General features: G+C 39.8%; 1 protein-coding gene across 4 annotated transcripts in view; it reads right to left on the reverse strand.

Moving 5' to 3' along the window:
• Positions 1–26,260, reverse strand: part of LOC126484273 (ecotropic viral integration site 5 ortholog) — a 373,708-nt gene that overhangs the window by 44,189 nt on the left and 303,259 nt on the right. For all 4 annotated transcript variants that reach the window (XM_050107715.1, XM_050107708.1, XM_050107699.1 and 1 more), the window contains exons 2-7: positions 20,672–20,947; positions 6,149–6,246; positions 5,462–5,580; positions 5,037–5,165; positions 3,263–3,433; positions 1,768–1,893 (exon numbers count right to left, since the gene is read on the reverse strand). In XM_050107715.1, the coding sequence (XP_049963672.1) occupies positions 1,768–1,893; positions 3,263–3,433; positions 5,037–5,165; positions 5,462–5,580; positions 6,149–6,246; positions 20,672–20,853 (825 nt within the window). In that variant the 5' untranslated portion in view covers positions 20,854–20,947. The remainder of the gene's footprint in view (positions 1–1,767; positions 1,894–3,262; positions 3,434–5,036; positions 5,166–5,461; positions 5,581–6,148; positions 6,247–20,671; positions 20,948–26,260) is intronic.

The raw sequence follows: 26,260 nt of genomic DNA on the forward strand, positions 1-26,260 counted from the left end.
CTATCAGTGCAACTAATGCCCACTCAAGTGCTACAGCCAAAAAGACCTCCTTTCAGCGGAGACTGCTGTGTTTATTCTAGTGACTAGTGTCAGACAAATCATACTACAGAATTACATGTCTTATGGGCACAAATTAAGTACGTTGTCATTTAAGTTGTGCTGATGGCTACCAATACAGATAGTTTAGTGCATCCAAATGACATGGGCAGTCCCTCACAAACTGTCTGTCCTAATTGCTTGCAAATGCATTTATAACGTTTTGGTTAAACCGGGCTGAAATGGTTTAAAACATGTGAAAACAGAAATTGCTAGGAGAATGTCCAAACAAGAATGTGACAAAATGTTATAATGAAAATCAAATGATTACATTTGCTCACAGAATTACAAAACTAATTTTATTTCATCTAGGTCAACTGTTATGAAAGTCATCAATATGTCTTTGTCAGCATTTTAATTAATAAATAGTAATTAAAATATCATCATTTAAGTGAAACTAACCATCAGGAGTATTAACAGGATTTTCTAAATGTGTCACAATTAAGATGAGCCGTGTTCTCATATCAGGGTTTGTGGTATTAGCTGATGGGAACCATCCCCCACAAAATCTATTATGTCACTACAGTAAGAGGTGGCTAAGACTTCAAACTCATTAGGAAAGCTGGGAATGATTTGTAAAAGAGAAACCAAATGTGAAAACGAGCCTCATGAAGAAAACCAATAAAATGAATGGATCAGTATAAAAAGCAATGGATAATTTTAAGCAACTTTGTTTAGAAGCCAAAAGTCTTATGTTATATCAAAACCAAACTTTATTATGCAGAATTTAGGTTATGAAAGAGAAAAAGAAAGTTGTGTCTGAAGCAATCCATTTGGAATAGGTGGATTAGTAACAACTGCTCTCAGATTTATGAAAAGAATAAGTGAGGTGAATAGAATTATATCACAGTATATGGATGCACAATAGAATGTTGTCGATTAAACTCGGATGGGATCAGAATGCTACACAGAAAGCGAGAGTCAGACAAATTGCATCAGTAACTGTTGAAAAGAAACAAAAAATGTCGAACATAAAAATTTAAAAAGACATTATACAGAAAATGGCTAAGATGATGAAGATACAAGAATAAAACTATGGAAGCTAAGTATGGCCCACACAGATATTGGCAGGCCAGTGAAATAATTAATACCCAGAAACAAAGAGCCAACAACAACCCACATGAAACATATCATGTGTGTCCAATATTCTGTTGCATGAATGTTCTACAACAGGACACTCCGAATGCTGACTGGCTGTGAACTCTAAACCTAACGAACAATTTAGACACAATTCATTCATTCTTAATGGATTACTGGCTTACCATAAACTATCTGCTGCTCATTATTAATGTTCAGCAATAGGCATGCACACCAACCATTATTTCTCCAGAAATCTGATCTTCCTGTTTACTCTCACTTCACTCAAAGTTTCAGTGACATTTCCTCCTGTCCACACAGACCCATTTTTCAAGCTCTGCTGCTCACAATCAAGTTACAGTTCTGGAAGTCTGAGATTCAATGTCTCACCCCTTTTGTATTTCTTCTTATCCTATTTGAACTACTTCTGTTTCAGCAAGTGATACAAAGCTAGCATTATTTGTTCCATTGCTTTCTAAAATGTTGTATTAAGGTTTTTATAAACACTGTAATATGCGGCCTTTGAGCAGGTTATGGTACAGATAACAGGCCCTATTAATTTAAAATAAAATAATCATACAACAAACTGAATACCTGCACAAGGTTCTCCAACTGATACATGCACAGCCCAAGTTCTGCCATAGTTGGTTTGAACATGTCCCTCATCTTGTATTCTTGCATAAGCTTCACTAGAACTGCAAATGCTTCTTCTTCAGGCATCTACCAACATAAATCGTGGAGAAAAAAAAAAAAAAAATTAGAACACAGCAAGAACTTCAAGTACATTAAAATCATTGGATGTAAACAAATAATTAGCAATGATGTTGGACTTAAAACATGGAACACGGAAATGTGAAACAATAAAGCCACAGTGACTCACATCTCTTTCATTTATGACAACCATTTGTTAATGTCAAAAATTCCAAGCTACTCTGTGGTTTGCTCCTTGCTACACTGGCTGGACAAATAAATTCAAAGATCAGAATAAGGCAAGAGCATATCATCCGCAACATGGCAATGTCTAGTAAAGTAGTGTAGCCTTCAAACCAGTCTTCAGGTTGTGGACAGCTTTACATTTTCTTTCACTGTAGTGAGCGAAGTGTCTATGAGAGAATCCTACAGCGGCTAATGCATCCAAATGTGCTTTTTTAGATCATTACAATGAGTACATAACACACATGATAGTGTCTTCCAAAGTATCGCTGGATGTAATATCTACTATAAAGCACAAATACTCTCAGTAGTGAATGCTTCCTGAGAAAAGGAAACGATGGAATGCTTTACTGGTCCTTGAGTATGGCTCCCGCACTACTATTTCAACACAATGCCTAACCTTTCACTGCCTGGAACAAATGATCCGCCTTCACATCACAGAAGGTCATGACTTTTCAGTGATTTGTAATTGTAAATGTACGAGATACAGTCACTTACAGCTAATTCAGCAGCATGCTCCAGCACCAGTAGACTTCAATGAAAGTAACCTGATCTACAGTATCAAAGAAAAACATATATCATATGTCTAATTTGATGACCAAATGAAGTGCTTATTGTTGCTCATTGCTGCTTCACAAAATATTTGTGTTAGTAATGCTGTAATGACACTCTGATATTTTGTTTATTACAATGTTAGCTGAAGATATCAATATCCTCCATGATGTGACATTTTCTGTTACTGAATAAATTCAGAATTAAAAACATTGCAATATATGTTTTGCGCGTAACAACTTAATGTATATTCCCTTCAAGGTGACAGTACATATTCATGGCTGAATACACGAATACTACAGGGATAGACTTTTATATTTTTAGGGAACTAAGATGATCCCCAAGTATGTAGAGGTATTTGCCTGCATTACAGATCTATACATCTACAACCAGCTTAACTACAACATATCTTGCAGTGAAATGCTTGGTAGAAGGTTGGTTCATACAAGCACTTTCAGACTTAGTGTATGTTGTTTTATGGTGTGTTACTGCACATCACTTAAAAGTACACAAGAAATGTGTGTAAAGTTTACATATTATTTCCTTCCATGCAGTATTTTTTATTATCATATCAACTATAGATCTCTTAGCAATATAGACATACCTGCATAAGAAGCAGTCCAACAATGAAGCCCGAACCTTGGCAGTAGCCCACTTCACGATCATGTAATGAATAAGCTTTCATCACATTGAACAAGCTTTCTTGTCCTAAGCCATCTTTCTCCTTAAAAAAGTCATGTTCAGGATACGTGCGTGCAATATCTCGCCTTATCACCTGCATCAAGAAAAACTTATAAGGTTGGCTGAATAAATTATTAAGAAATATGCTTTCTATCTTCCAGTTGCTAATAGAAGGGTGCATCTCTCACTGGAGGGGGAAAAAAAATTGGGAGATGATAAGTGTTAAGGAGGAAGTGACTCCCTCACACAATTAGGTAAAGTGAAATTCAGATACTGTTTGTTTTTTGGCACAAACTTTCCATTCTTAGACAGCTTTAAACTTTCAAGTAGAGGATGGCAGTTGCTGGTTGTGAATTTGGATGAAATATGGCACAGATGTTTTTCATTCAAATAAAAGTCGAGAACTATTTAAGCTTTTTGCTTAAGACTATTTAATTTTTGACACAATCAATACAGAAATTTAATGTGTCACTAAACGCTTAGTACGGCCAGTCAGAAAGATAGGTAAGCAGTGAATGCTTCATAGCAAAGATCTGTGGGCTCTGGTTAAAGGCCATATCCCCATTTTGTCGAAATTTATTTCTTATGTAAAATAGGGAACAACAAATGGTTCAAATGGCTCTGAGCACTATGGGACTTAATATCTGAGGTCATCAGTCCCCTAGAACATAGAACTGCTTAAACCTAACTAACCTAAGGACATCACACTCATCCATGCCCAAGGCAGGATTCAAACCTGCGACCATAGAGGTTGCACGGTTCCAGACTGAAGTGCCTAGAACCTCTCAGCCACAGCGGCCGGCCGAGAACAACAGGTTTTATACATCATTAATAAGTATGTTTGTCAGGTGTGGTTCTGCAGAACAGTGAATGAGGTGGATCAGTTTTATTCACTTGCTGCATATTCTGCAGAGAAGTCTTAGATTCAGTTTCCGTTAAGAAAACTTTTGATCTAAGGTTTCTGAAGTGCAGAACTTCTAAGTAACAATTAGGTTAACATCACAAAATAATGGACTTTTGCTTTGTTATGATATCCAACTTTCGGTTCATAATATACATAAGGCAAAATGAAATAAATATTAATTATTAATGAAATAAATATGCAAATTTTGTTAATCTTCACTGATTCTTTTACACTAAATGAATCAAACAAATAATAATGTTCAAATGTTGTTAAGTTTGAGAAACAGAGATATTTTGTGTTAGAAAATTTCAGTAAAGCCAAGCTGGAGACTTTAATCAGAGTCCAATATATGGCACTTGCCCTATTTGCTGAAACAACCAGCTTGTGTAGTGTTTATAGTCTTGGAAACAAGAGTCAGGGATACAGAGGAACTTTCATGTAAATTTTCTCATGAACTACGAAGAACTGAATTGAAAGCTATACTTTTATGTCAGTTACTGACATTCATGTAAAATTTCATCCCAACCTAGAACCTCTTGTGTCTCCCTCCCCCCCCCCCCCCCCCCCCTCTCCCCCCACTCTCTCTCTCTCTCTCTTGTTAGAGCTACTATTGAGGAAAGTATCAGCAAGTCAGTATCAGCATAAAAAGAATATACAGTGTTGTCCTGACTTGTTTCACAAGAAGCTCACATCTACTTTCAATTCTTTTATGCAAAATTTTAGAAAAATACTTTCATATCACAAACTGGAAAGAAATTGAGGAAGTTAAAATAATTGTGAAGAGCAGGGGTACCTTTTCACATGCAGATGTTGCCTTGATGTAGTCTGCATATTGTTTCTTAACAGGAGAATCATGGGCACCACATAGCAGCTGCCATACGATACCCCTAAAATGGTGTGGAACACCCTTACGAACAAGTTCCTGCAGGCATAGATAAATTAAGATCTCAGGCATACATACATAAAAAGGGAAGTACATGAATCTGTCTTATGCATATATTTACACAGATTAGCACACTTTTATTAATGTGATTAACAGGTTAGTTTACAGACAAAGTCTGCAGAACTGTGTGTTATTATGTACTATTCAATGCATTAATTGTAATCTCCTAGGACAGAAGTTCATTTGTCATATCGGATGTTGTCGTGTGAGTATAGTATCTTATCATTATAAGAAAATTTATTCCACCTTTGTCTTCAGCAAAACAGAAAACTCACTCTGACAAATGGGTTTCTTTTTTTCCAATAATTCTCCCAGTCATTAGAAATGCGGCCCCATAAGCTCCACACATCTTCTTCACCACCATCTTCATTTCTTTCTTGACTTGAACTGGTCCCTGCATGAAACAACATTACTGCTTTAAAGAGGTTTTTAAATCCAGTGTTTACGTGAGACTATTAAATAGACTAACTACAATAACAACTGTTATCAACAGCAACAGCAGCAGAAACTTGAAGTCACAGAAGTACGTTAAACAAAGAATATACTTTTCACACAGCGGCAGAGAGAGGAAAAATATATATATGCTAGCCTCCTCCTGGTAGAAGAGTTGAAGGGGAAGGAAGAGGGGAGAATGAAATGCTCTAGTGAGGTTTAGTTCTTTCCTCTTCCTTTTCCTTTAACCCTTCTGCCAGAAGGAGCCACTGGCTGCAAAAGCTTGTAAATTTCCATACTTTTATATGTGTGCTATCCTGCTGCCACTTCATGAGTTGATTTTTTACTGAACTAATTACATTATATTAAAAAATGTCTTATTTTTGTTGATAAACAGAATACTTCATACATTGCTGAAAATTACTGTGAAAATTTAAGTAATAAAACCCGAAAAAAGCATACAAAAGTTTGTACACTGATCAGACTACAACTAAAGAAAACTCTATAGAGACTATAATGCTTAGACTTGCCTGATGTCAAAGATATCTGGGATGTGTCCGAGCTCTTTCTGGAATGGCCGCTGTTTCCAGAAAGAGAATTTAAGGATTTGGCATCGGCTTCAATAAGCCTGGAAAATTTATATGATCTTTAGTACCACAACAAAATTTCCATTATTATGAAGAATGATACATTTTATGGTTATCAATTTGTACCAGTGGTGAAAACAAAGTCAAAAATAAATGGATTTCAGAAGACAGAATGAACATTTAGGCTAATTGTATTGCCTTGGATGTGTACGCATAAAACAAAATTTCATTCAGTTGGTTATAAACTACTATCTTATTTTAGACTTGTCAACTTTTAGTACAAAATATAACAGCTGATACAATACTGAAAATTCATGTAAATCCAGATAACAGAAAGAATAAAGGTAATCACTCACTGTATAACTGAGGAATTCTGAATGGTCGACAGACATGTAAATGTAGGTGGATATACAAATGAGACTGAAAATGTTGCCGAACTTTTGGAGACGGAAGTTGCATGGGACGAGGGGGGCGGGTTCCAGATGTCAAGGGTTGTGAAGCAGACAAAGACAAGCATCATCAAGATAATCCTCGTTCATTGTTCCATCTCAGTGCTACATTTTTTAATTGGATTACATGTTTCGATGTCACTAGACCATCTTCAGATATAAGCAGTATTCCATCCTGCACAGCAGTCTACTCTATGCAGCACTCTGATATTTGGTTGTTAGTAGACAAGATGGGATGCAGATGCAACTACTTCGATATGAAGATGATCCAGAGAGATGGAAAAATGTCATAAAATTAAAAAACTGTGCACCTGCGAAGGACCAATATATGAGAATTATATTAACCATTTAAAACAGTCACTGATTCTCTCAAGATTATTACGTAGACTATAGTGATAGACGAGCAAGTCATCCTCAGTGGTGTGTTCTGCCACTAGATGGTCAGATTTTTTCATGGCCACAGGTTAGTGGTTTACATTAATTCATATTGACAGTTGGTTGCGGCAGAGTCCATATAAGTCATGACTGTTGCCATAGATGGTCCTACTTGGGTAGTATGCACCTGGTATGAGACGGGACAGGATGTTCAAGGTGGGAAATATCTCATTTATGAGAGAGTCCATCCGGAGTTAGTGACATCAGCCAGAAATTTCAACTGAGATAATATGTATTAGTGGTAAAATTAAGGCAATGAAAGCAATATTGATGTCAGAAATGAGAAATAATTGAATGAGAGGTAAAAGTATATGGTCAGACTGGTATGTAGGTCAGAGGGCAGAGGAGGGCTGCCACACGGCTCATATAAGGACTAAAATCTGACCACCTGGCAGTTGCATGCAGTGGGAAGACAGTAATGGAATAAGTAATTCCTTCTAGCCAGATGGAGATGAGATCTGTAATAGTAAAAGCAAAAGACTAGAAACATAATTAACATCTGTAGGATCAACAATAGTAAAATAAGGTGAGAAATCTTGCACTGGAATATGAGGCACGTGGAAAGGGGGTGGGATCTGATGCAGCATAAAACTGGACTGTGATATACTGAAAACCAAGCAGGTTAGTGCATCACTTTGGAAGATGAAGGAAGGATTTTGAGAATGATATTCCTCATTTTAGACCTCAATGAAATATGATCAGAGCCCCAGCAGATGATGTGGTTAAGTTGTTACAGTCTATGGTGATAATGGAAAATGATGGGTGTGTTAACTTTGCAGTGGAATGTCACAGTGGTAGGAGAAATAGGTGTGTGAGTGGATACAGCACAAGAGGTCTGTGTGCTGACTAGGTTTGGAGAGTACTGCCAGCCTGTGAGGGCTTTAATAAGACCTCTAGCGTACCACTAAGGGGACTTTCGGATCACTGCAAGTGGGCCCCCAATGGGTGCCTCGACTAAAAAGTCCCTCCTGTACAGTTTGTCAACCTGTAGGCAGCACATCTGTAGTGACTTACAATTCCTTGTCCAGTAGCTAAAGATCTTATTAAGATCTTTACAGATGGGCAGTGTGTATATGCGTATTTTGTCAACTCTGGAGAGGACATTATCCAAAAGCTTAGTAACATTTTCAGTCTACTTTCATCATCTGTCGACTGCAACACTTCAAATATACAGTTTGATATCACAATAATGGGAACATGACCGTATTAAAATTCTTCTGGGTGCACTGCTGCACTATCTTATAACATACTTTAAATGCTGAAATACTAAACAACTGATATTACCTGGAAAGCTGCTGCACCTGCAACCCAGCTAATTAGTCTATGCTCTCAGCAAGGCCACTGCAATGCAGCTGAAATGCCAGTTATTTTAATATTTTAGCTTCTTAAGTACCTTATAAGATGCTGCAGCAGCACACCCAGAGGGATTTCAATGAGATTGACACAAGCCATGGAAGCCTACATGTTTATATCAGGAACATTCTGTAACACAGCATCTGTGAGATGATAACACTGAACATTCATGCTCTCAATAAAACAAATGGTACCAATAGCATATAATAAACATTGAAAGTGTGTGATGTCAACTTATCAGATATCCTTCCTCTTTTTCCCCTCTGCAATTACATGTTCAATGGATGCCCAAAAGAGGTCATATTTCAAGCACCGACATCGTATATTTGAACGTAACAAACATATTGTGATCGTATTTCACAAACCCAAGTGCTAATCTCTCAAAAGATGCTTCACTTAGGTACATGGGAACTTAGAAAAGTAAGTTACGTATTAGTACAGCAGGCTACATAAATTTTATTTAATGCTGCACTACTCTTCAAAGTGATAAATATAAAAGGTCACAAAGTCTCAGTTAGTTAAGAGTTCTATAGATCATTTGAATTATTCTTTTATCAAAATGATGTGCAATGAGTCAGTTTACAGGACATGCACAAACTATTACACATTAATGAATATATTTTTATTCCCACTCGTGCAACACCACTTAAACACGTTTCTCTGAAATAATGGTCTGAAATCTCTCTGAACTCAAGTCCTCAGTGATAGAAATTCGCACCTAGGTAACAGAGTGATTTGAGAAAGGCTGTGTGAATGTCTTCACTGCTGAAATCTCTCTTTCCACCAAGATGTTCTTTCATGTTGTCAAAGATGGAAATTACAAGGTGCAAGATTTGGACTTCCTAATCAGCATCACCCATATTTTGGTCAAATTATTGGCATTATTTCCTGACAAACGCACTACTTTTGTTGCGCAATGGTCTTAGCATGGGATGATGTGTAACTTACATTACATGTATTACATTGGTTTTTAAGGGTTCTAATGGCATACATGTTTACTCACGAAGTCATTATCTTAAATGATAATGTTCTACTAGAAACTGACATTCAGTTCTTGTATGGTTTCATAAGTTTTAGTCATTCTTTTGGCACACAATAACTGGTAGGGACTGTTGCGCGATCTATTCCTGAATAACCCATACGTCTGCAATTACATTGTATTTTCCTCTCAGCTTAGTTCTTTGTCTCTAATATTACGTAATATGTCCTTCATCCCCATAGGTTATGACATTCTGTCATTATTTTATTATCAGGACATGATTAACATTTCTATGTAGCTGAACACAAAACTAGAAATAAACAAAAAAATGAAGAAACAAAAACCGAGAAAACTGTCATCATAGTTGCAAGGTTATTGTGGTTCTTAGACAGCTGTGTAACTAAGGAACAATAAAAAAAGAGAGATAGAAAATCATTGATTAAATTGTCAGGAGAAAAGAATGAAATGTTGCATGGGACCTTATGAATGATTTTTTTATTCACAGAACACATTATATTGACTTCAAAGATAAGGAAGGTTTTTAATATGTCAACAGAAAATAAATGTGCATTTTTCTGTCAGCAACGAAATGACACAAATACTCACTGGAAGGTAACGCTTTCACAGTAAGAGTGCATTTACTTACTAAAGAGTTAAGAATTTGCTTACTTACGTTTGTATTTGTGTTAATGGAAGTGTACTGAAACAGGAAATTGAGCAGAAAACACACAGTGACCTTATCTCTTAAGTATACCTATGTGCTGCACAACAATGGTCAACAAGTGAGTGGTTACCTATTCCTAATTTTTGAACATTGTTTATGTCTCTGGATGATCACTGTATTTTACTGTGTCAATTGGCAGTTCATTATTACTGGCTACAATAAAATTACATACGGTTGTTACAAACACACATTCATAACACTGCAAGAATAATAGATACGCTAGGTGTTTGCACCTAGCTAGTGTCTTATACTATCCATACTGATTGCCAAATAATTTCAAACACCTAAACAAGTCATGCAATGGAGTTATTTTGAAGACATTAAGATAACAACAAACTCCGTATGTGCAGATAAAAAATATCCAGACAGACGTAAAAATACACTGATAAAAACTATAGCCTTTAGGGTCCAAACTAAACTGACTGTAGAAAATTCTAGATGGATTATTCTGAGATAAGGAACCAATGGTCACTAGCCAGTGTATCAGGTGGAACTAACAAATAGTAGCCTGTTGAACCTACATCGATGGAGCCACCTTAAAAAACAATATACAACCACCTGTGGTATGTCTGTGGCACAGCAGGATATAGTGTCCAGAAATATGAACAAATGTATGTATCATCCTACCAGGAAGAAATTTATCACAACATGTAGAAACATAAGAGAAACTAGGTTGTTACAGCTGTTCTCAACAAAAAACTGTTTACACAGTACGATGAGGCACAATGCTGAATCCTGGGGATAAGATTCATCAATAAGCACCCTTCAGCGGGCCTATGAAATGCACATTTCATGGCACACAGTGTAGTGAGTAATGGTTGAGCACCAGTTACAGCTCTACTATTAATGTGTAGACCCAATGAGATAGAATGGTTCTGTACCCAGAGCTCACGAGTGTCAATGAAGTATGTTATAATACATGCAATGAGACTGGTAGTCATCACTCTTTGCAAATGCTATGTATTTATATTGCTGCAATGAAATGTAAGTTGTTCATGTCCATTTAAAAAGCCTGTTCAATTTTGATCCCACAGGTTTGAGGACTTGTGTATAATGTGAACAAACAAAAATGACAGCACTTATTTGCCAAATTTCTCAGGGGAATGGTGTCAATTAACTGTAACATGTGCGATGCTGTCACTGAAGCATTTAACAAATAATAGATAATTTTCACAGCACTCTCACAGTTCGTCCATATAAAAAAGAAAACATTTGACGAATTTGGATATCATCATCATCATCATCATCATCATCATCATCATCATCATCATCCAAACACCTAAGGATCACCTCACAGTGATACAGTAATCATAAGGTAATACAATATAAATCAATAGCTCAAAACACAACAGACATAGTACATAATATGCTTTATGAGGATGGGTTGCGTAGTCTATGAGGATAGGATGGCAGGACACATTAGCCATACATGAAAATGCAACTAGGCCTACCTTCAGAATCATGTGCACAAACACAAGTGTGTAAATAACTCCGAACTGTTCAGTTAAAATACAGATTAACTCCAATTCAGTGTACGGTTTAAAAGGTGTGTGAAATATCACACTAAAGGCATTCAAAATTAGTTTTCAACAACAAACCTGAAGTCTGTTATTTTAAAACTGAATGGACTAGAGAAATTGGTATTTATGAACATGGTTACAATCTTCCTTCAAAGCCATAGTACGAATGGCACAAATCTTTATCTGGCTATGAGCTTGCTGCAGTATCTGATATTGATATCATATCAATGTTATACTGCTGATAAAATTACGACACACTGAAGAGAACACCTCAACACCGTAAACTAAGTTAGATAATCAATACAAGACATAATTCCAAGTTTGCATGTGAAAAAGCTTCAAGTAACTGAACAATCCCTTCTTTCAGTAACAGTTGAATAATAGCAAGGTATAAAATCCACTTTTTTTTTCTTTTTGTTGTGAGTGAGGGACAGCCACAAGCAATCTGCACAAAGACTGTAAGAACTGACATTTAACATCACAGAATGAATGTATTGCAAAGACACACCTCTTCAGTCTGTATTAGGTCCCATATATATTACATAAATTGCTGCATGAGACATCTCCTATTAGAAATATTACTCTAAAATTATTTGAGAGTGGTAGTTACGAATAGCAACATGACAACTTACTTACCATTTTCCCCGTGTACACTACATTCATGGTTGAAGCACAAAGAAGTAGCCTACCTACTGCAATGTAAGTTTTATTGCCTCTGGAAGGACATAGATGCAGTTCAACTAGAAGTGACTTGAGAGACCAATTTCAGTGGAACTTTTTTATATTTAAAAATGTGATTTATTGTAAATGAGCAGTATGGTGAGAGAAGACCAGGTCATCACACCGTTTCCAACACTGAAAGCCTATGATGATGTATGAATCTGCTGTCACTTATTCTAACATGATTATAGGAAATATCAAACTAAAAACCAAGTACTTGAGGCTTCTTAGCTTTCATAGTAGCAAATTGTGTGTGCTGTGACTTTTTTATTGCAGCTGAAAATCTAAATATGAAGAAAACCTCAAACATTTATCAGTATGAAGTTCAACATATACAACTTATATGATGTAGGCTTTCACAGCACATGGTTACTTCAGGTGAAACTTCTGGGAAAAGAGGCTATGTGCAATATGTACAATAAATGAAGATTAGCCCTACAACATAAACAACAAGAGAAGCTTTGAATTCTCAAAGTCAAACGAAATAATTGTCAGTGACAAGAATAAATGAGGAAGAAAGCCAACAATATTTGAAAAGAACACTGAAATAGTCTGTTATCATAATGACAAAACTTACAGCAAAATAAAACAAGTAATCTCCTGTAATACTTAAAAGAATGTTTAAGTACAACAATATGTAAGAGCTGATGGAGGAAGCGAGAGGAATTTCCCTTGAAAGGCAGAAAGTGTTAGAAAAGCATTTTCAAAAATTCCACGAACAGACAAAATTTTCAATCAACCAGTCGAGGAAAAAATATCAGTAGCAAAGTACACAGGCACTCTCGTTCGAGGAAAATAATGCCACCTAAATACTCTAATTAAATATCTGGTAAGTAATGCCAGATGCAATGATTAACTGCTGATTACAAACATGAAATGAAATTTTAACTGTCTTTTCTGCCTTTCAGGGTCTCATTATGATTCCAATAATGCAATGATGTAGGCCTAGCATTTATGGCGAAAAGATTGTTCTTTCATATAGAACTGTGGCATTTGCCTTTAATCTTTAACTGTCTATGCAAAGGGTAAGTGATGTAAAACAAGGCAGTAAATCAGTCTTCAGTTTTAAAACCTTTTATGATGACAGATGGGTGCAAATGTTAGCAGTATGGGAATATTTGTCATAAAAGAGTGAAATACATGGCTATCAAAAAGAGTGCACACAGACTGGAAAAAGGTGGTCACATTAACATGGTACATTGCAGGATCCCTGAAACACACTGCCTGTCCCTGTTGCGTGGGCTTGCTTTCCAATTTGTCAGGTTGGGATTCACTGGAAATGACTTACATAAATTACGTATCGGGGTCGAAGGATTGCTCTAGTCTACCACCTTACCCATAGGGGCACCCTCCTTGGCAACTCAAGAAATGCATGGATAGAAAGAGTGTTTCAAAGGCATTTTCAGTTTCCAGTGAGGCAAAAGCTATCATATAAACCAAATGTGAATAAATTATTGTCTGTGATCATGATCATAAACACCAAAATACGTGGCTCCTTTTGGTTTAGATGTACGTTTTGTTCCATGGATCCATAATGAGATCCACAATATGCAGAACATGGAAACGGTTTATACGAAGCATTATTGACATTAGTATGAAACGTAGCATGAAATACTCTTCGACAAACATTGTAAACCGATTGCACACTGAGAAGATGCTGAATAGTTTATGTCCGAAGGCTGTTAATTCGGTAGCTCTTGCGTCATGTGCTGAAGTTGGCAATTTGTTGACGTTGGTCGTAGCCAATCCAATAATGGTATGCGGTAGCCAATTAGAATCGCTGATCCTAATATGTATTTTGGCAGAAGATACAAATTGATAAAATTGTTTTCGCTGTGGCGAGCGCCAGTAAAGCTTTTACCGATCGCGTTGTTATGAATTTTAAGGTTAGTTACTGATTTACGTATTCATTTGGTGATAGGAAGAAACTACATATGATGACAGACTAACCTGTAGCGATGCCAGGAGCTAGGTTTGGTTGGAATGTGGCAATTTGATTGTGAGTTGGCGAAGCCAATAAACTTTAACACGAAAATATAACCGCCGTGACAGATCGATGTGCAATGCAGCCCAAGATGTACGGTACGCTTGTCGTTCCAATAACCACTTGTATGTCTTAATTCAAACTTTACTGAAAATTCCGAAGATGTGATAAATTTTAACCTACTAGAACAAAATAGCTAAATTTACGAACCATAGAAAATTACGAACAAACATTCTGATTTTCTACCGACAAAGGACTCACGATTCATCGTGTTCAGGTCCCATCGTTCATCACGCGGTTACTCCTAAGATAGGTATGCCTACGCAACGCCACAGCAACCGACACCGGATAAGCATATGCACTTTTATTGCCGTAAATGATTTTAAACCATTATTAGCATTGATATTTGTATGATTTAGTGTTTAATGGGTTTCCAGAGACAGTGTGCACGCGGAGCTAAATTTACAGTATAGAATAAAGGTAGCTTCTTTGGTTTCAAATTATATATTTCGTGGGGCAGCTGCGGAATTTCTGAAAGAATCTTAATCCAGAATGGGTGTAGGTGGAAATCCGAGAGTGTTGTAACTAGCAGCACACAAAATGAAGTTTCAAATGCACTTCATTCTAGGAAGTATAACGGCTCTAACTGAAACGAGGAAAATGGTAGGCAACATCATCACTGTCTAAGCAGCTGTGTTGTCTCTACATGGAGAGATGCGCTGTCTGTTGTACCTGAGTCCAGGCCACCGTGTAGTCTGTTAGCAGTTCGTTAAGTGCGATAAGAGATGGCGAGCAGCCGAGAAAGCAAGTCTGTGTGAGAAGGTTGGGTGGGTGTGTGTGTGTGTGGGGGGGGGGGGGGGGGGGGGCATGAGGAGATACGCCACGCCTCGCGCCCGCAGTACAGAGACACATTAATCAGTGCTTCATACTTCCGGAGGCACAAACCCCGTAAACGTTCGGAATGGAAACTGGAATCGTTTTATGTATTTGCACGTTTAAATAAAACAATAACTGCAACAATCACATACACTTAACATAAGAACAGGAAACAGTGAGAAACTGAGTGCATCCAACACAGCAGACAACAATGGCTACCTCTCTTAATACTATCACAGGTAACGGCGGCAGCAGCCAAAAATTAATTACTGTTGACCCAAGCATTCCGGCTTCTACTATTTCAGAAGTAGGAAGCTGGTTGGTCAACTTGCAGTTAACATACAATGAAGGCTTTCACGACCGGATGGTACTGTTGTTGATAATTCTTCCGGGTTAAATGGCCGTGGTCAATGGAGTACTTCTATTCCTAACGTTCCGTCCAACGTAGTATTGGACGAAACGTTAGGAATCGCAGTTAACACATTTTTTTTTTTTACTCAACAGATGTTAATAAAATTAACGTCGAATCCAGTGATCTAGCTGGAGTATGCAATAGTTTTATTTATACGATGTTTTTAAATAATTGCAATGTGTTTCATTGAAATGGATGTGCCATAATTTTCAAAGTTTGTGGAGGTTTGGAAGGAGTCTCGTACCGATGCTTCATTTTTCCTAAAAGCTGCACTTGCCAGTTGTGGTTTACTCCCGCTCCATTCACCTATGAATCGTAAAGAATAATTGTTTGAACGCCTCTGTGCGTGCTATAATTATTCTAATCTTGTCTTCGCGATCCGCATGGGAGCGATACATAGGAAGAGTGTAGTATACTGCTATGTTCATCACTTAAAGTTGGTTTTTAAAGCTTTAAGTAGGTTTTCACGGAATAGTTTGCGTTCATCTTCAAGTGTCTGCCAGCTCAATTCTCTCAGCATCTTTGTGACCCTCTCCCACGTGTCGAACAGACCTGCGTCCATTCGTGCTGCCCTTCTCTGCATACGTTTAATATCCGTTAGTCCTATTTAGTGTAAGTTCCACACACTTGAGCAACATTCCAGGATGGGTAGCACGAGTGTTTAGTACGCAGTATTCTTTGTCGACTGACTGCATTTCCCCAGTATCCCAACAACGAATCACTGTCGGCGACCTGCGATACTGTTTGTTCAAGTTTGTTTTGAAACAATTTACGAACAAGCAACATTACATCATCACCATTAGAAATATTTTTGGTTTAATCACAATGAGTGAAAGACCACAGCCGGCCGAAGTGGCCGTGCGGTTAAAGGCGCTGCAGTCTGGAACCGCAAGACCGCTACGGTCGCAGGTTCGAATCCTGCCTCGGGCATGGATGTTTGTGATGTCCTTAGGTTAGTTAGGTTTAACTAGTTCTAAGTTCTAGGGGACTAATGACCTCAGCAGTTGAGTCCCATAGTGCTCAGAGCCATTTGAACCATTTTTTTGAAAAACTACAGGTGCTGAATACTAGAAAATTTTATTAATAATTGTGTTATTGGTAGGGAATAACGAAATGAAAGCTACTGATATGAACAAACGAAGAAGGTAGTGGATAACTATCTGCCAAACTTGTTAAAAATGACGGAAGTTATTTACAGAATAATGGGAATAGCTGGTCGAGGCCATCCTCAAGGAAATTCAGTTAGGATTCCGGAGGAATTTAAGAGCACGTAATACCATACTGACCCTGTAATTTATCTTAGAAGATAGGTTGATGAGAGGCAAAACCACGCCTACAGCATGGGTAGTTTTCGAGAAAACTTTTGACAGTGTTACTGAACCACATTCTCGGAAACTACGAAGGTAGCAAGAATATAATACAGGGCGCGAAAGGTTAATTGAAACTTGTACAGAATCCAGAGATTCTAATTATAAGAGTACAACAACAGTAAAAGGAATTAGTAGTTGAAAAGGGAGTGGGCAAAGGTTGTAGCTTATCTCCAATGTTATTCAATATACACATTGAGCAAGCAGTAAAGATAACTCCAAAATAAACTCAGGCTTCGGAAGGCCCAACGGTGTCGACCGTTGGGCCTTCCTCGGAGAAATGCAAGTGTATGAAGACTCGATACAAATAATGGAGGGAGGGGGAGAGGGGGAGAGAGAGAGAGTCTGGCGAAAGGATACAATCCATGGCCGATGGGAGTCATTGGATGCGGATATGGAAGGGGATGTCGTCAGCATACCGTTCTCCCGGCAGTTGTCAGCTTTCGCGACCGGAGCCACTACCTGAATTGGCCTCACAAGCGCTGAACACACCATGCTTGCCAACAACACTCGGCAGCCTCGGCGGTCACTTATCCAAGTGCTAGCCAAGTCTGACAGCGCTTAACTTCGGTGATGTGACGGGAAACACTGTTATCACAGCAGAAAGGCCATGGAAACCAAGAGAATTAAAGTTCAGTGAGAATAAAAAAGAAGGTGGAGGTTTGCTGATGGTTCAAATGGCTCTAACAAGGGAACCTCCCCATCGCACCCCCCTCAGATTTAGTTATAAGTTGGCACAGTGGATAGGCCTTGAAAAACTGAACACAGATCAATTGAGAAAACAGGAAGAAGTTATGTGGAACTGTGAAAAAATAAGCAAAGTATACAAACTGAGTAGTTCATGGGAAGATAGGCAACATCAAGGACACTGGAACCGCAGGAGCGCCGTGGTCTCGTGGTAACGTGAGTAGCTGCGGAACGAAAGGTCATTGGTTCAAATCTTCCATCGAGTGAAAAGTTTAATTTTTTATTTTCAGTTTATGTGACAAACTCTTATGTTTTCATCACTTTTTTGGGAGTGATTATCACATCCACAAGAAAACCTAAATCGGGCAAGGTAGAAGAATCTTTTTACCCATTTACCAAGTGTACAAGTTAGGTGGGTCGACAACATATTCCTGTCATGTGACGCACATGTCGTCACCAGTGTCGTATAGAATATATCAGATGTGTTTTCCTGTGGAGGAATCGGTTGCCCTATGACCTTGCGATCAAATGTTTTCGGTTCCCATTGGAGAGGCACGTCCTTTCGTCTACTAATCGCACGGTTTTGCGATGCCGTCGCAAAACACAGACACTAAACTTATTACAGTGAACAGAGACATCAGTGAACGAACGGACAGATAATAACTATGCAAAAATAAAGAACGTAAAATTTTCACTCTAGGGAAGACTTGAACCAAGGACCTCTCGTTCTGCAGCTGCTCACGCTACCACGGGACCACGGCGCTCCTGAGCTCACAATGTCCATGATGTTGCCTATGTCGCCCATGGACTACTCAGTTTGTATATTTTGCTTATTTTTTCACAGTTCCACACAAGTTCTTCCTGTTTTCTCAATTGATCTGTGTTCAGTTTATCAAGGCCTAAATCTGAGGGAGGTGCGATGGGGAGGTTCCCTTGCAAGCACTATGGGACTTGACATCTGAGGTCATCAGTCCCCCAGACTTAGAACTACTTAAACCTAACTAACCTAAGGACATCACACAATTATGCCCGAGGCAGGATTCGAACCTGCGACCGTAGCAGCAGCGCGGTTCCGCACTGAAGCGCCTAGAACCGCTCGGCCACAGCGGCCGGCGAAATGCCGAGTAAGCTGCATAGGATCAGTGATTGGTACAGAGAACGCAAGTTTACCTTCAATGTATTAGGTTGGAGCATAAGTTCATAGCGTTTTTGTTTTACATGTTGCTATGGGCCACAGCAACATGGCCACGGCCACAGTGGCCGGCGGTTTGCTGATGACATTGTAATTGTTTCAGAGACGATAACGATCGTGGAAGATCAATTCAGTGGAATGGACAACGTTTTGAAAATAAATTAGGAAAGGGACAACTACACCAGTAGAACAAAAGTAATGGAACGTAGTCAGACCAAATCAGGCGACACTGAAGGAAATAGACTACGAAATAGGACTTTAAAAATATTAGATTTTTGCAGCAAATTAAATGACGGTGGCGGAAATAGAAAGGATTTAAATTACGGATTGGCTGTAACAAGAAAATCATTTCTGTAAAAGAGAGATTTGTTAACACCTAGTTGTGCATGACTTCGTACACAACGGTAAGGAGAGGTAGGCTACAGAATGGTGCAACAACTGTCTTCGTAAGGAAAACTGGACAGGAAGGGGAATGACTAGCGAGCAAGCAAATACAGTAATCAAGAGCCTTACCTAACTTGGAGAAATATAAGTGTATGAAGACCCAATACAAACAATGGAGAGGGAGAGAGGGAGGGAGGGAGGGAGGGAGAGAGAGAGAGAGAGAGAGAGAGAGAGAGAGAGAGAGAGAGACTAGCTAAAGAATACAATAGCAACAAGGATGAGCTCTGAACTAAAGCACGAACGATGGTGTCGCCTGCGTAGCGAAGCGGCTCCAAGCGCGAAAGGGTGTGTGGTTGCCGTTCGCCGTCCTAAGGGCGGCGGTAGAGGACGCTAGTAGTCCAGAGCCACTGGTGGGCTGGCTGGGTCTCACACGACTGATATATCGGAGTCTGACAGAAACTTGAAATTCCTTTGCCAATTTGATGACGCCTATGGGGTTGTATCGGTTTGTGATATCACACATTTAATATCTAAGTGCGTGGAAGTTTTTCTGAAGGTAACTGTCTCGGGCGTAGGAGTAACCTGCATGGAAGTGACACGTGGACGTAGCATTTCAGACAAGAAGAGAACAGAAGCTTTTGAAATGCTTAAGATTAGATGGGTATGTCTGAAACTAATGAGAAGGTACTGAACTGAAATGGGTAAGACAGAAATTTATGGCACAACTTGACTGAAAGAAAGGATCACGACCTGAGGCATAAAGGAATGCCAAATTGTCTTTTTATACGTTTTCTATTTTTGGTACTTAGAAAAAACATTGACATATTCATTGTTGAAAAAAATATTGAGCTTAAAACTTTTTCAATTTAGCCATCATTGTTTTAATACAAAATATTGAATATGTAAACAACACGGTCTGCACTGGCAATAAATTAACAATGGCTGATTATCGTCTGAAATCCGAGTTGCTGTGTAAAGTGATTGTCAGTTGTCAGCTGCAAAGAGGCAGCGCTCGCAGTCTAACGGCATAATACAGAACTATTTACCTCTGTCGATCTCTAGTTTTGCGCTAGAGTGTGCTAGTGTCAGTTGGCTCATGCAGGAAGCGGCCAAAACAAAATATCTGTTATCATACGAAATATATTTAGTATAAATTTTTTATTCTAATAGCATCTTGCGGACCCCTCAGGCATAGCTCGCGGACCGCTGGGGGTCCGCGGATCACCTGTTGGGAACCACTGCTATAGAGGATAGGAATTGCAGGGAGATACCTAAGCTCGAGAACAGGAGGCAGTTTCAAATGGATGTAGATTGTCGTAGTTATTCAAAGGCTTGCGTGGAGAGCTGCATCAGACCAGTGTTGGGACTGTGGGAATGAGCGCACCTGTTGGCCTCTTCCAGTTTGGCGAGGAGCGCCAGGTCGCCGGGTGAGGGGTCCGCGGTGTCGAGTTGAAAGCCGGGCTCGCCGCCGTTGTTGTTGCCGGCGTGGTCGCCGCCGCTGCCGCAGAGGCTGCTACTGTTGTTGTTGTTGCTGGTGTCGACGAGGTGCGCCACCATGGCGCTCATGGCAGCGGCAGCGTCCGCGGCTGCGGAGCTGCCAGCACTGGGCTGCGCGGCCGCCGGCACCGCCTCGGAACGGCCATCAGGGCGCGAATCTAACCTGCGACACAGCCAAACACCACTCCTGTCACTCGCCGTTTCTATTTTATTTTACTGTCCTCGCGCATTTGAGAAGCAGTTCATTTGTCGGACTTCACTATAAAACATAAAACACTGTATTACATATAACGAAATTCTGTAATGATAAGGGAACAGTAATGTGAGATGAGTCTACAATGTACATTATTCTGACTGAACCATTACAATAAATGGCAAAATTTCAAGTGACCAGGAGGACAGGGGAAACTTATTTTCACCGGTTTGAGAGGGTTTGTGATATATCACGCATTATGATATCTAGCCAAATTTACAAAGAACTTGGCAGTATGAGCCTACTTATCAATATGGCGTTGCACCCCTCTGGCCTGTATGCATGTACGGATTCGACTGAGAACGGTGTCATAGAACCGTTGTATCCTCTCCTGAGGCAAGTTAGTTCACAATTGTGTAACTATCCGCCCCCGTAGCGTAGCGGTAGCGTTACCGCCTACTACGCAGGGGGCCCGGGTTCGATTCTCCGCAGGAGACTGGGTGTTGTGTGTCCATCACCATCATCATTGACTCGCAAGTCGCCGAAGTGGCGTCAACTAAAAAGGACTTGCAATACGGCGGCCGAACTCCCCCGAATGGGGCCTCCCGGCCAACAATGCCATACGATCATTTTATCATTTCATTTGTCGTGTAACTGGTCCTAGATATCCTGGATACACGCACAAGGATGGAGTTGTTGAGGTGGTCCCCGGCATGCAAATGAATGCAATGACCTATACATTCGGCAACGGACCCCTTCAAGAAGCTATGAATTACTCTAAGATAAAACCAATCTGTGATTTTTTTGAACACTGAGCAGCGCACTTGACGTGCTGAGAACCACAAGAGCCTAAAGCACACCGTCATCGATTTTGGAATTCTGTCATGTATGCAAGCTTGCTTCTGACGTCTATTGATCTTATGGTGAACGAGTTTTGTCTATTCCCTATCGGCCCAAAGCACGAAGCATAATAATATTGCTCTACGCTGCCCGATTGTTATCTAGGGTTGACAACGTAATTTAGTGCGTTCTTCTCGTACACTGATGGGCCAAAATATTATGACTGCCTGCTACACGGCTTGTATTTCGTACCGAACGCGGACAATCACGACCGATTCTACGTATCAGGGGTCCGACAGTTTGTTGGTAGGTTTGTGGTGTATGTGGCATTAAATGTATACTCAGACGTCATGTAATTCGCGTAAATAACGAGCCGCTGATTTGAGTACGCTGTAATGGGGCCCGATAGCGACCAAGATGGGTTCCATACGATTTACATCAGGCGAATATGGTCGCCGAAACATCACTGCCTATAATGCTCCTCAAACCACTGTACCGCGTTCTGGCTCCAAGACAAGGGCAATTATACTGCCGAAGGATAACATCGCCGTCGGCGAAGACATCAAGCGTGAAGGGATGCAGGTGATTCGCAGCTGTCAGCAGGTCTTCGATTACCGCCACGGGATCCGTGCAAACGCAGGTAATCTGCTCTTTGCTTATCTCAATGGATTTCCCCATTCCTAGGATGATCCCCCGTCCGTGTTTGCTCCGTCGTGTGCCCGCAGTGCCACCAGGCAGCATCGAACGTTGCGGGGACAGAGGTCATAATGTTTTGGGTAGTCGGTATACATATTAGTATTACTTCATAATCGGAGGTATATAAGCAGTTTTATCTGAACCTCCAGCCACAGAATGTGCTTAATGGAAATGCTGATAACGAGGACCACGAAGTGTTGGAATGGATCATATGAGAGAGAGAGAGAGAGAGAGAGAGAGAGAGAGAGAGAGAGAGAGAGAGAGAGAGAATTTAGTATCTGTTCTTAAAGTTATGATTCCAGTTTCTCGCTAATTGCGAATTTTACAACAGTCAGAAGATAGTGTCACTAGCCCATAAATGGATATTTTATGACTTAACATTAAGATTAAATAAAATCTTAAATTTTACTATTCTGTAACAAATTGGGTAGATTATTTTTTCATAGGAATTATAGGATGTTGAGACTCTGTTAACAAACAATTCAGATCTATGACACTGGAGGTTCGACTATAAATTTCATCTCCAGAAACATTCATTTCTCTCAAAACTTGTCTTCTGTTCTCTGGGCGCTTGTGGTTCTCAGCACCTTTTCTTGTTTTTAGATAGTGGTATTTATCGCATACTATGAACATATATAGAATGTCTGCAAGCAGCTGGTGCTTCCCTTCAAGCTGACCAACAGTGAAGACAACTTCGAAAGGAAATATACAACCTGCTGATACCATCCATCTGCTGTGATCACATGGCACCATCAAAATGGTGGACGAAACCCCTCATCGATTCCAGCATGCGTAAAACAGTGTCATAACAAGAATTATAGTTATTCTCGTGATATGTGTTGGCTTCACCAACTGGCAGCCATACTGTAAACTTTTAACCTTACCTAGCCGTCGGGATACACTACAAATCTACATCTATACTCCGCGAGCCACCTTACGGTGTGTGGCGGAGGGTACTTATTGTACCACTATCTGATCCCCCCCTTCCCTGTTCCATTCACGAATTGTGCGTGGGAAGAACGACTGCTTGTAAGTCTCCGTATTTGCTCTAATTTCTCGGATCTTTTCGTTGTGATCATTACGCGAGATATATGTGGGCGGTAGTAATATGTTGCCCATCTCTTCCCGGAATGTGCTCTCTCGTAATTTCGATAATAAACCTCTCCGTATTGCGTAACGCCTTTCTTGAAGTGTCCGCCACTGGAGCTTGTTCAGCATCTCCGTAACGCTCTCGCGCTGACTAAATGTCCCCATGACGAATCGCGCTGCTTTTCGCTGGATCATGTCTATCTCTTCTATTAATCCAACCTGGTAAGGGTCCCATACTGATGAGCAATACTCAAGAATCGGACGAACAAGCGTTTTGTAAGCTACTTCTTTCGTCGATGAGTCACATTTTCTTAGAATTCTTCCTATGAATCTCAACCTGGCGCCTGCTTTTCCCACTATTTGTTTTATGTGATCATTCCACTTCAGATCGCTCCGGATAGTAACTCCTAAGTATTTTACGGTCGTTACCGCTTCCAATGATTTACCACCTATGGCATAATCGTACTGGAATGGATTTCTGCCCCTATGTATGCGCATTATATTACATTTATGTACGTTTAGGGAAAGCTGCCAGCTGTCGCACCATGCATTAATCCTCTGCAGGTCCTCCTGGAGTACGTACGAGTCTTCTGATGTTGCTACTTTCTTGTAGACAACCGTGTCATCTGCAAATAGCCTCACGGAGCTACCGATGTTGTCAACTAAGTCATTTATGTATATTGTAAACAATAAAGGTCCTATCACGCTTCCCTGCGGTACTCCCGAAATTACCTCTACATCTGCAGATTTTGAACCGTTAAGAATGACATGTTGTGTTCTTTCTTCTAGGAAATCCTGAATCCAATCACAAACCTGGTCCGATATTCCGTAAGCTCGTATTTTTTTCACTAAACGTAGGTGCGGAACCGTATCAAATGCCTTCCTGAAGTCCAGGAATACGGCATCAATCTGCTCGCCAGTGTCTACGGCACTGTGAATTTCTTGGGCAAATAGGGCGAGCTGAGTTTCACATGATCTCTGTTTGCGGAATCCGTGTTGGTTATGATGAAGGAGATTTGTATTATCTAAGAACGTCATAATACAGGAACACAAAACATGTTCCATTATTCTACAACAGATTGACGTAAGCGAAATAGGCCTATAATTATTCGCATCTGATTTATGATCCTTCTTGAAAATGGGAACGACCTGCGCTTTCTTCCAGTCGCTAGGTACTTTACGTTCTTCCGGCGATCTACGATACATTGCTGATAGAAAGGGGGCAAGTTCTTTAGCATAATCACTGTAGAATCTTAAGGGTATCTCGTCTGGTCCGGATGCTTTTCCGCTACTAAGTGATAGCAGTTGTTTTTCAATTCCGATATCGTTTATTTCAATATTTTCCATTTTGGCGTCCGTGCGACGGCTGAAGTCAGGGACCGTGTTACGATTTTCCGCAGTGAAACAGTTTCGGAACACTGAATTCAGTATTTCTGCCTTTCTTCGGTCGTCCTCTGTTTCGGTGCCATCGTGGTCAACGAGTGACTGAATAGGGGATTTAGATCCGCTTACCGATTTTACATATGACCAAAACTTTTTAGGGTTCTTGTTTAGATTGTTTGCCAATGTTTTATGTTCGAATTCGTTGAATGCTTCTCTCATTGCTCTCTTTACGCTCTTTTTCGCTTCGTTCAGCTTTTCCTTATCAGCTATGATTCGACTACTCTTAAACCTATGATGAAGCTTTCTTTGTTTCCGTAGTACCTTTCGTACATGATTGTTATACCACGGTGGATCTTTCCCCTCGCTTTGGACATTAGTCGGTACGAACTTATCTAAGGCGTACTGGACGATGTTTCTGAATTTTTTCCATTTTTGTTCCACATCCTCTTTCTCAGAAATGAACGTTTGATGGTGGTCACTCAGATATTCTGCGATTTGTGCCCTATCACTCTTGTTAAGCAAATATATTTTCCTTCCTTTCTTGGCATTTCTTATTACACTTGTAGTCATTGATGCAACCACTGACTTATGATCACTGATACCCTCTTCTACATTCACGGAGTCGAAAAGTTCCGGTCTATTTGTTGCTATGAGGTCTAAAACGTTAGCTTCACGAGTTGGTTCTCTAACTATCTGCTCGAAGTAATTCTCGGACAAGGCAGTCAGGATAATGTCACAAGAGTCTCTGTCCCTGGCTCCAGTTCTGATTGTGTGACTATCCCATTCTATACCTGGTAGATTGAAGTCTCCCCCTATTACAATAGTATGATCACGAAACTTCTTCACGACGTTCTGCAGGTTCTCTCTGAGGCGCTCAACTACTACGGTTGCTGATGCAGGTGGTCTATAGAAGCATCCGACTATCATATCTGACCCACCTTTGATACTTTACTTAACCCAGATTATTTCACATTCGCATTCGCTAATAACTTCACTGGATATTATTGAATTCTTTACTGCTATAAATACTCCTCCACCATTGGCGTTTATCCTATCCTTGCGGTATATATTCCATTCTGTGTCTAGGATTTCGTTACTGTTCACTTCCGGTTTTAACCAACTTTCCGTTCCTAATACTATATGCGCACTATTTCCTTCAACAGTTTGTTACCGTGAGCTGCATCCCAAAACACAGTATAGAATCAAACTAAATAGTGTCACTGTTCTGTTCGATCTGTTGCGCACGTGTGATGTCATGCGCAACAACGACAACAA

The sequence above is a fragment of the Schistocerca serialis genome, chromosome 1 (genome assembly GCF_023864345.2).
Source record: "Schistocerca serialis cubense isolate TAMUIC-IGC-003099 chromosome 1, iqSchSeri2.2, whole genome shotgun sequence".
Classification (NCBI taxonomy): Eukaryota; Metazoa; Arthropoda; class Insecta; order Orthoptera; family Acrididae; genus Schistocerca; species Schistocerca serialis.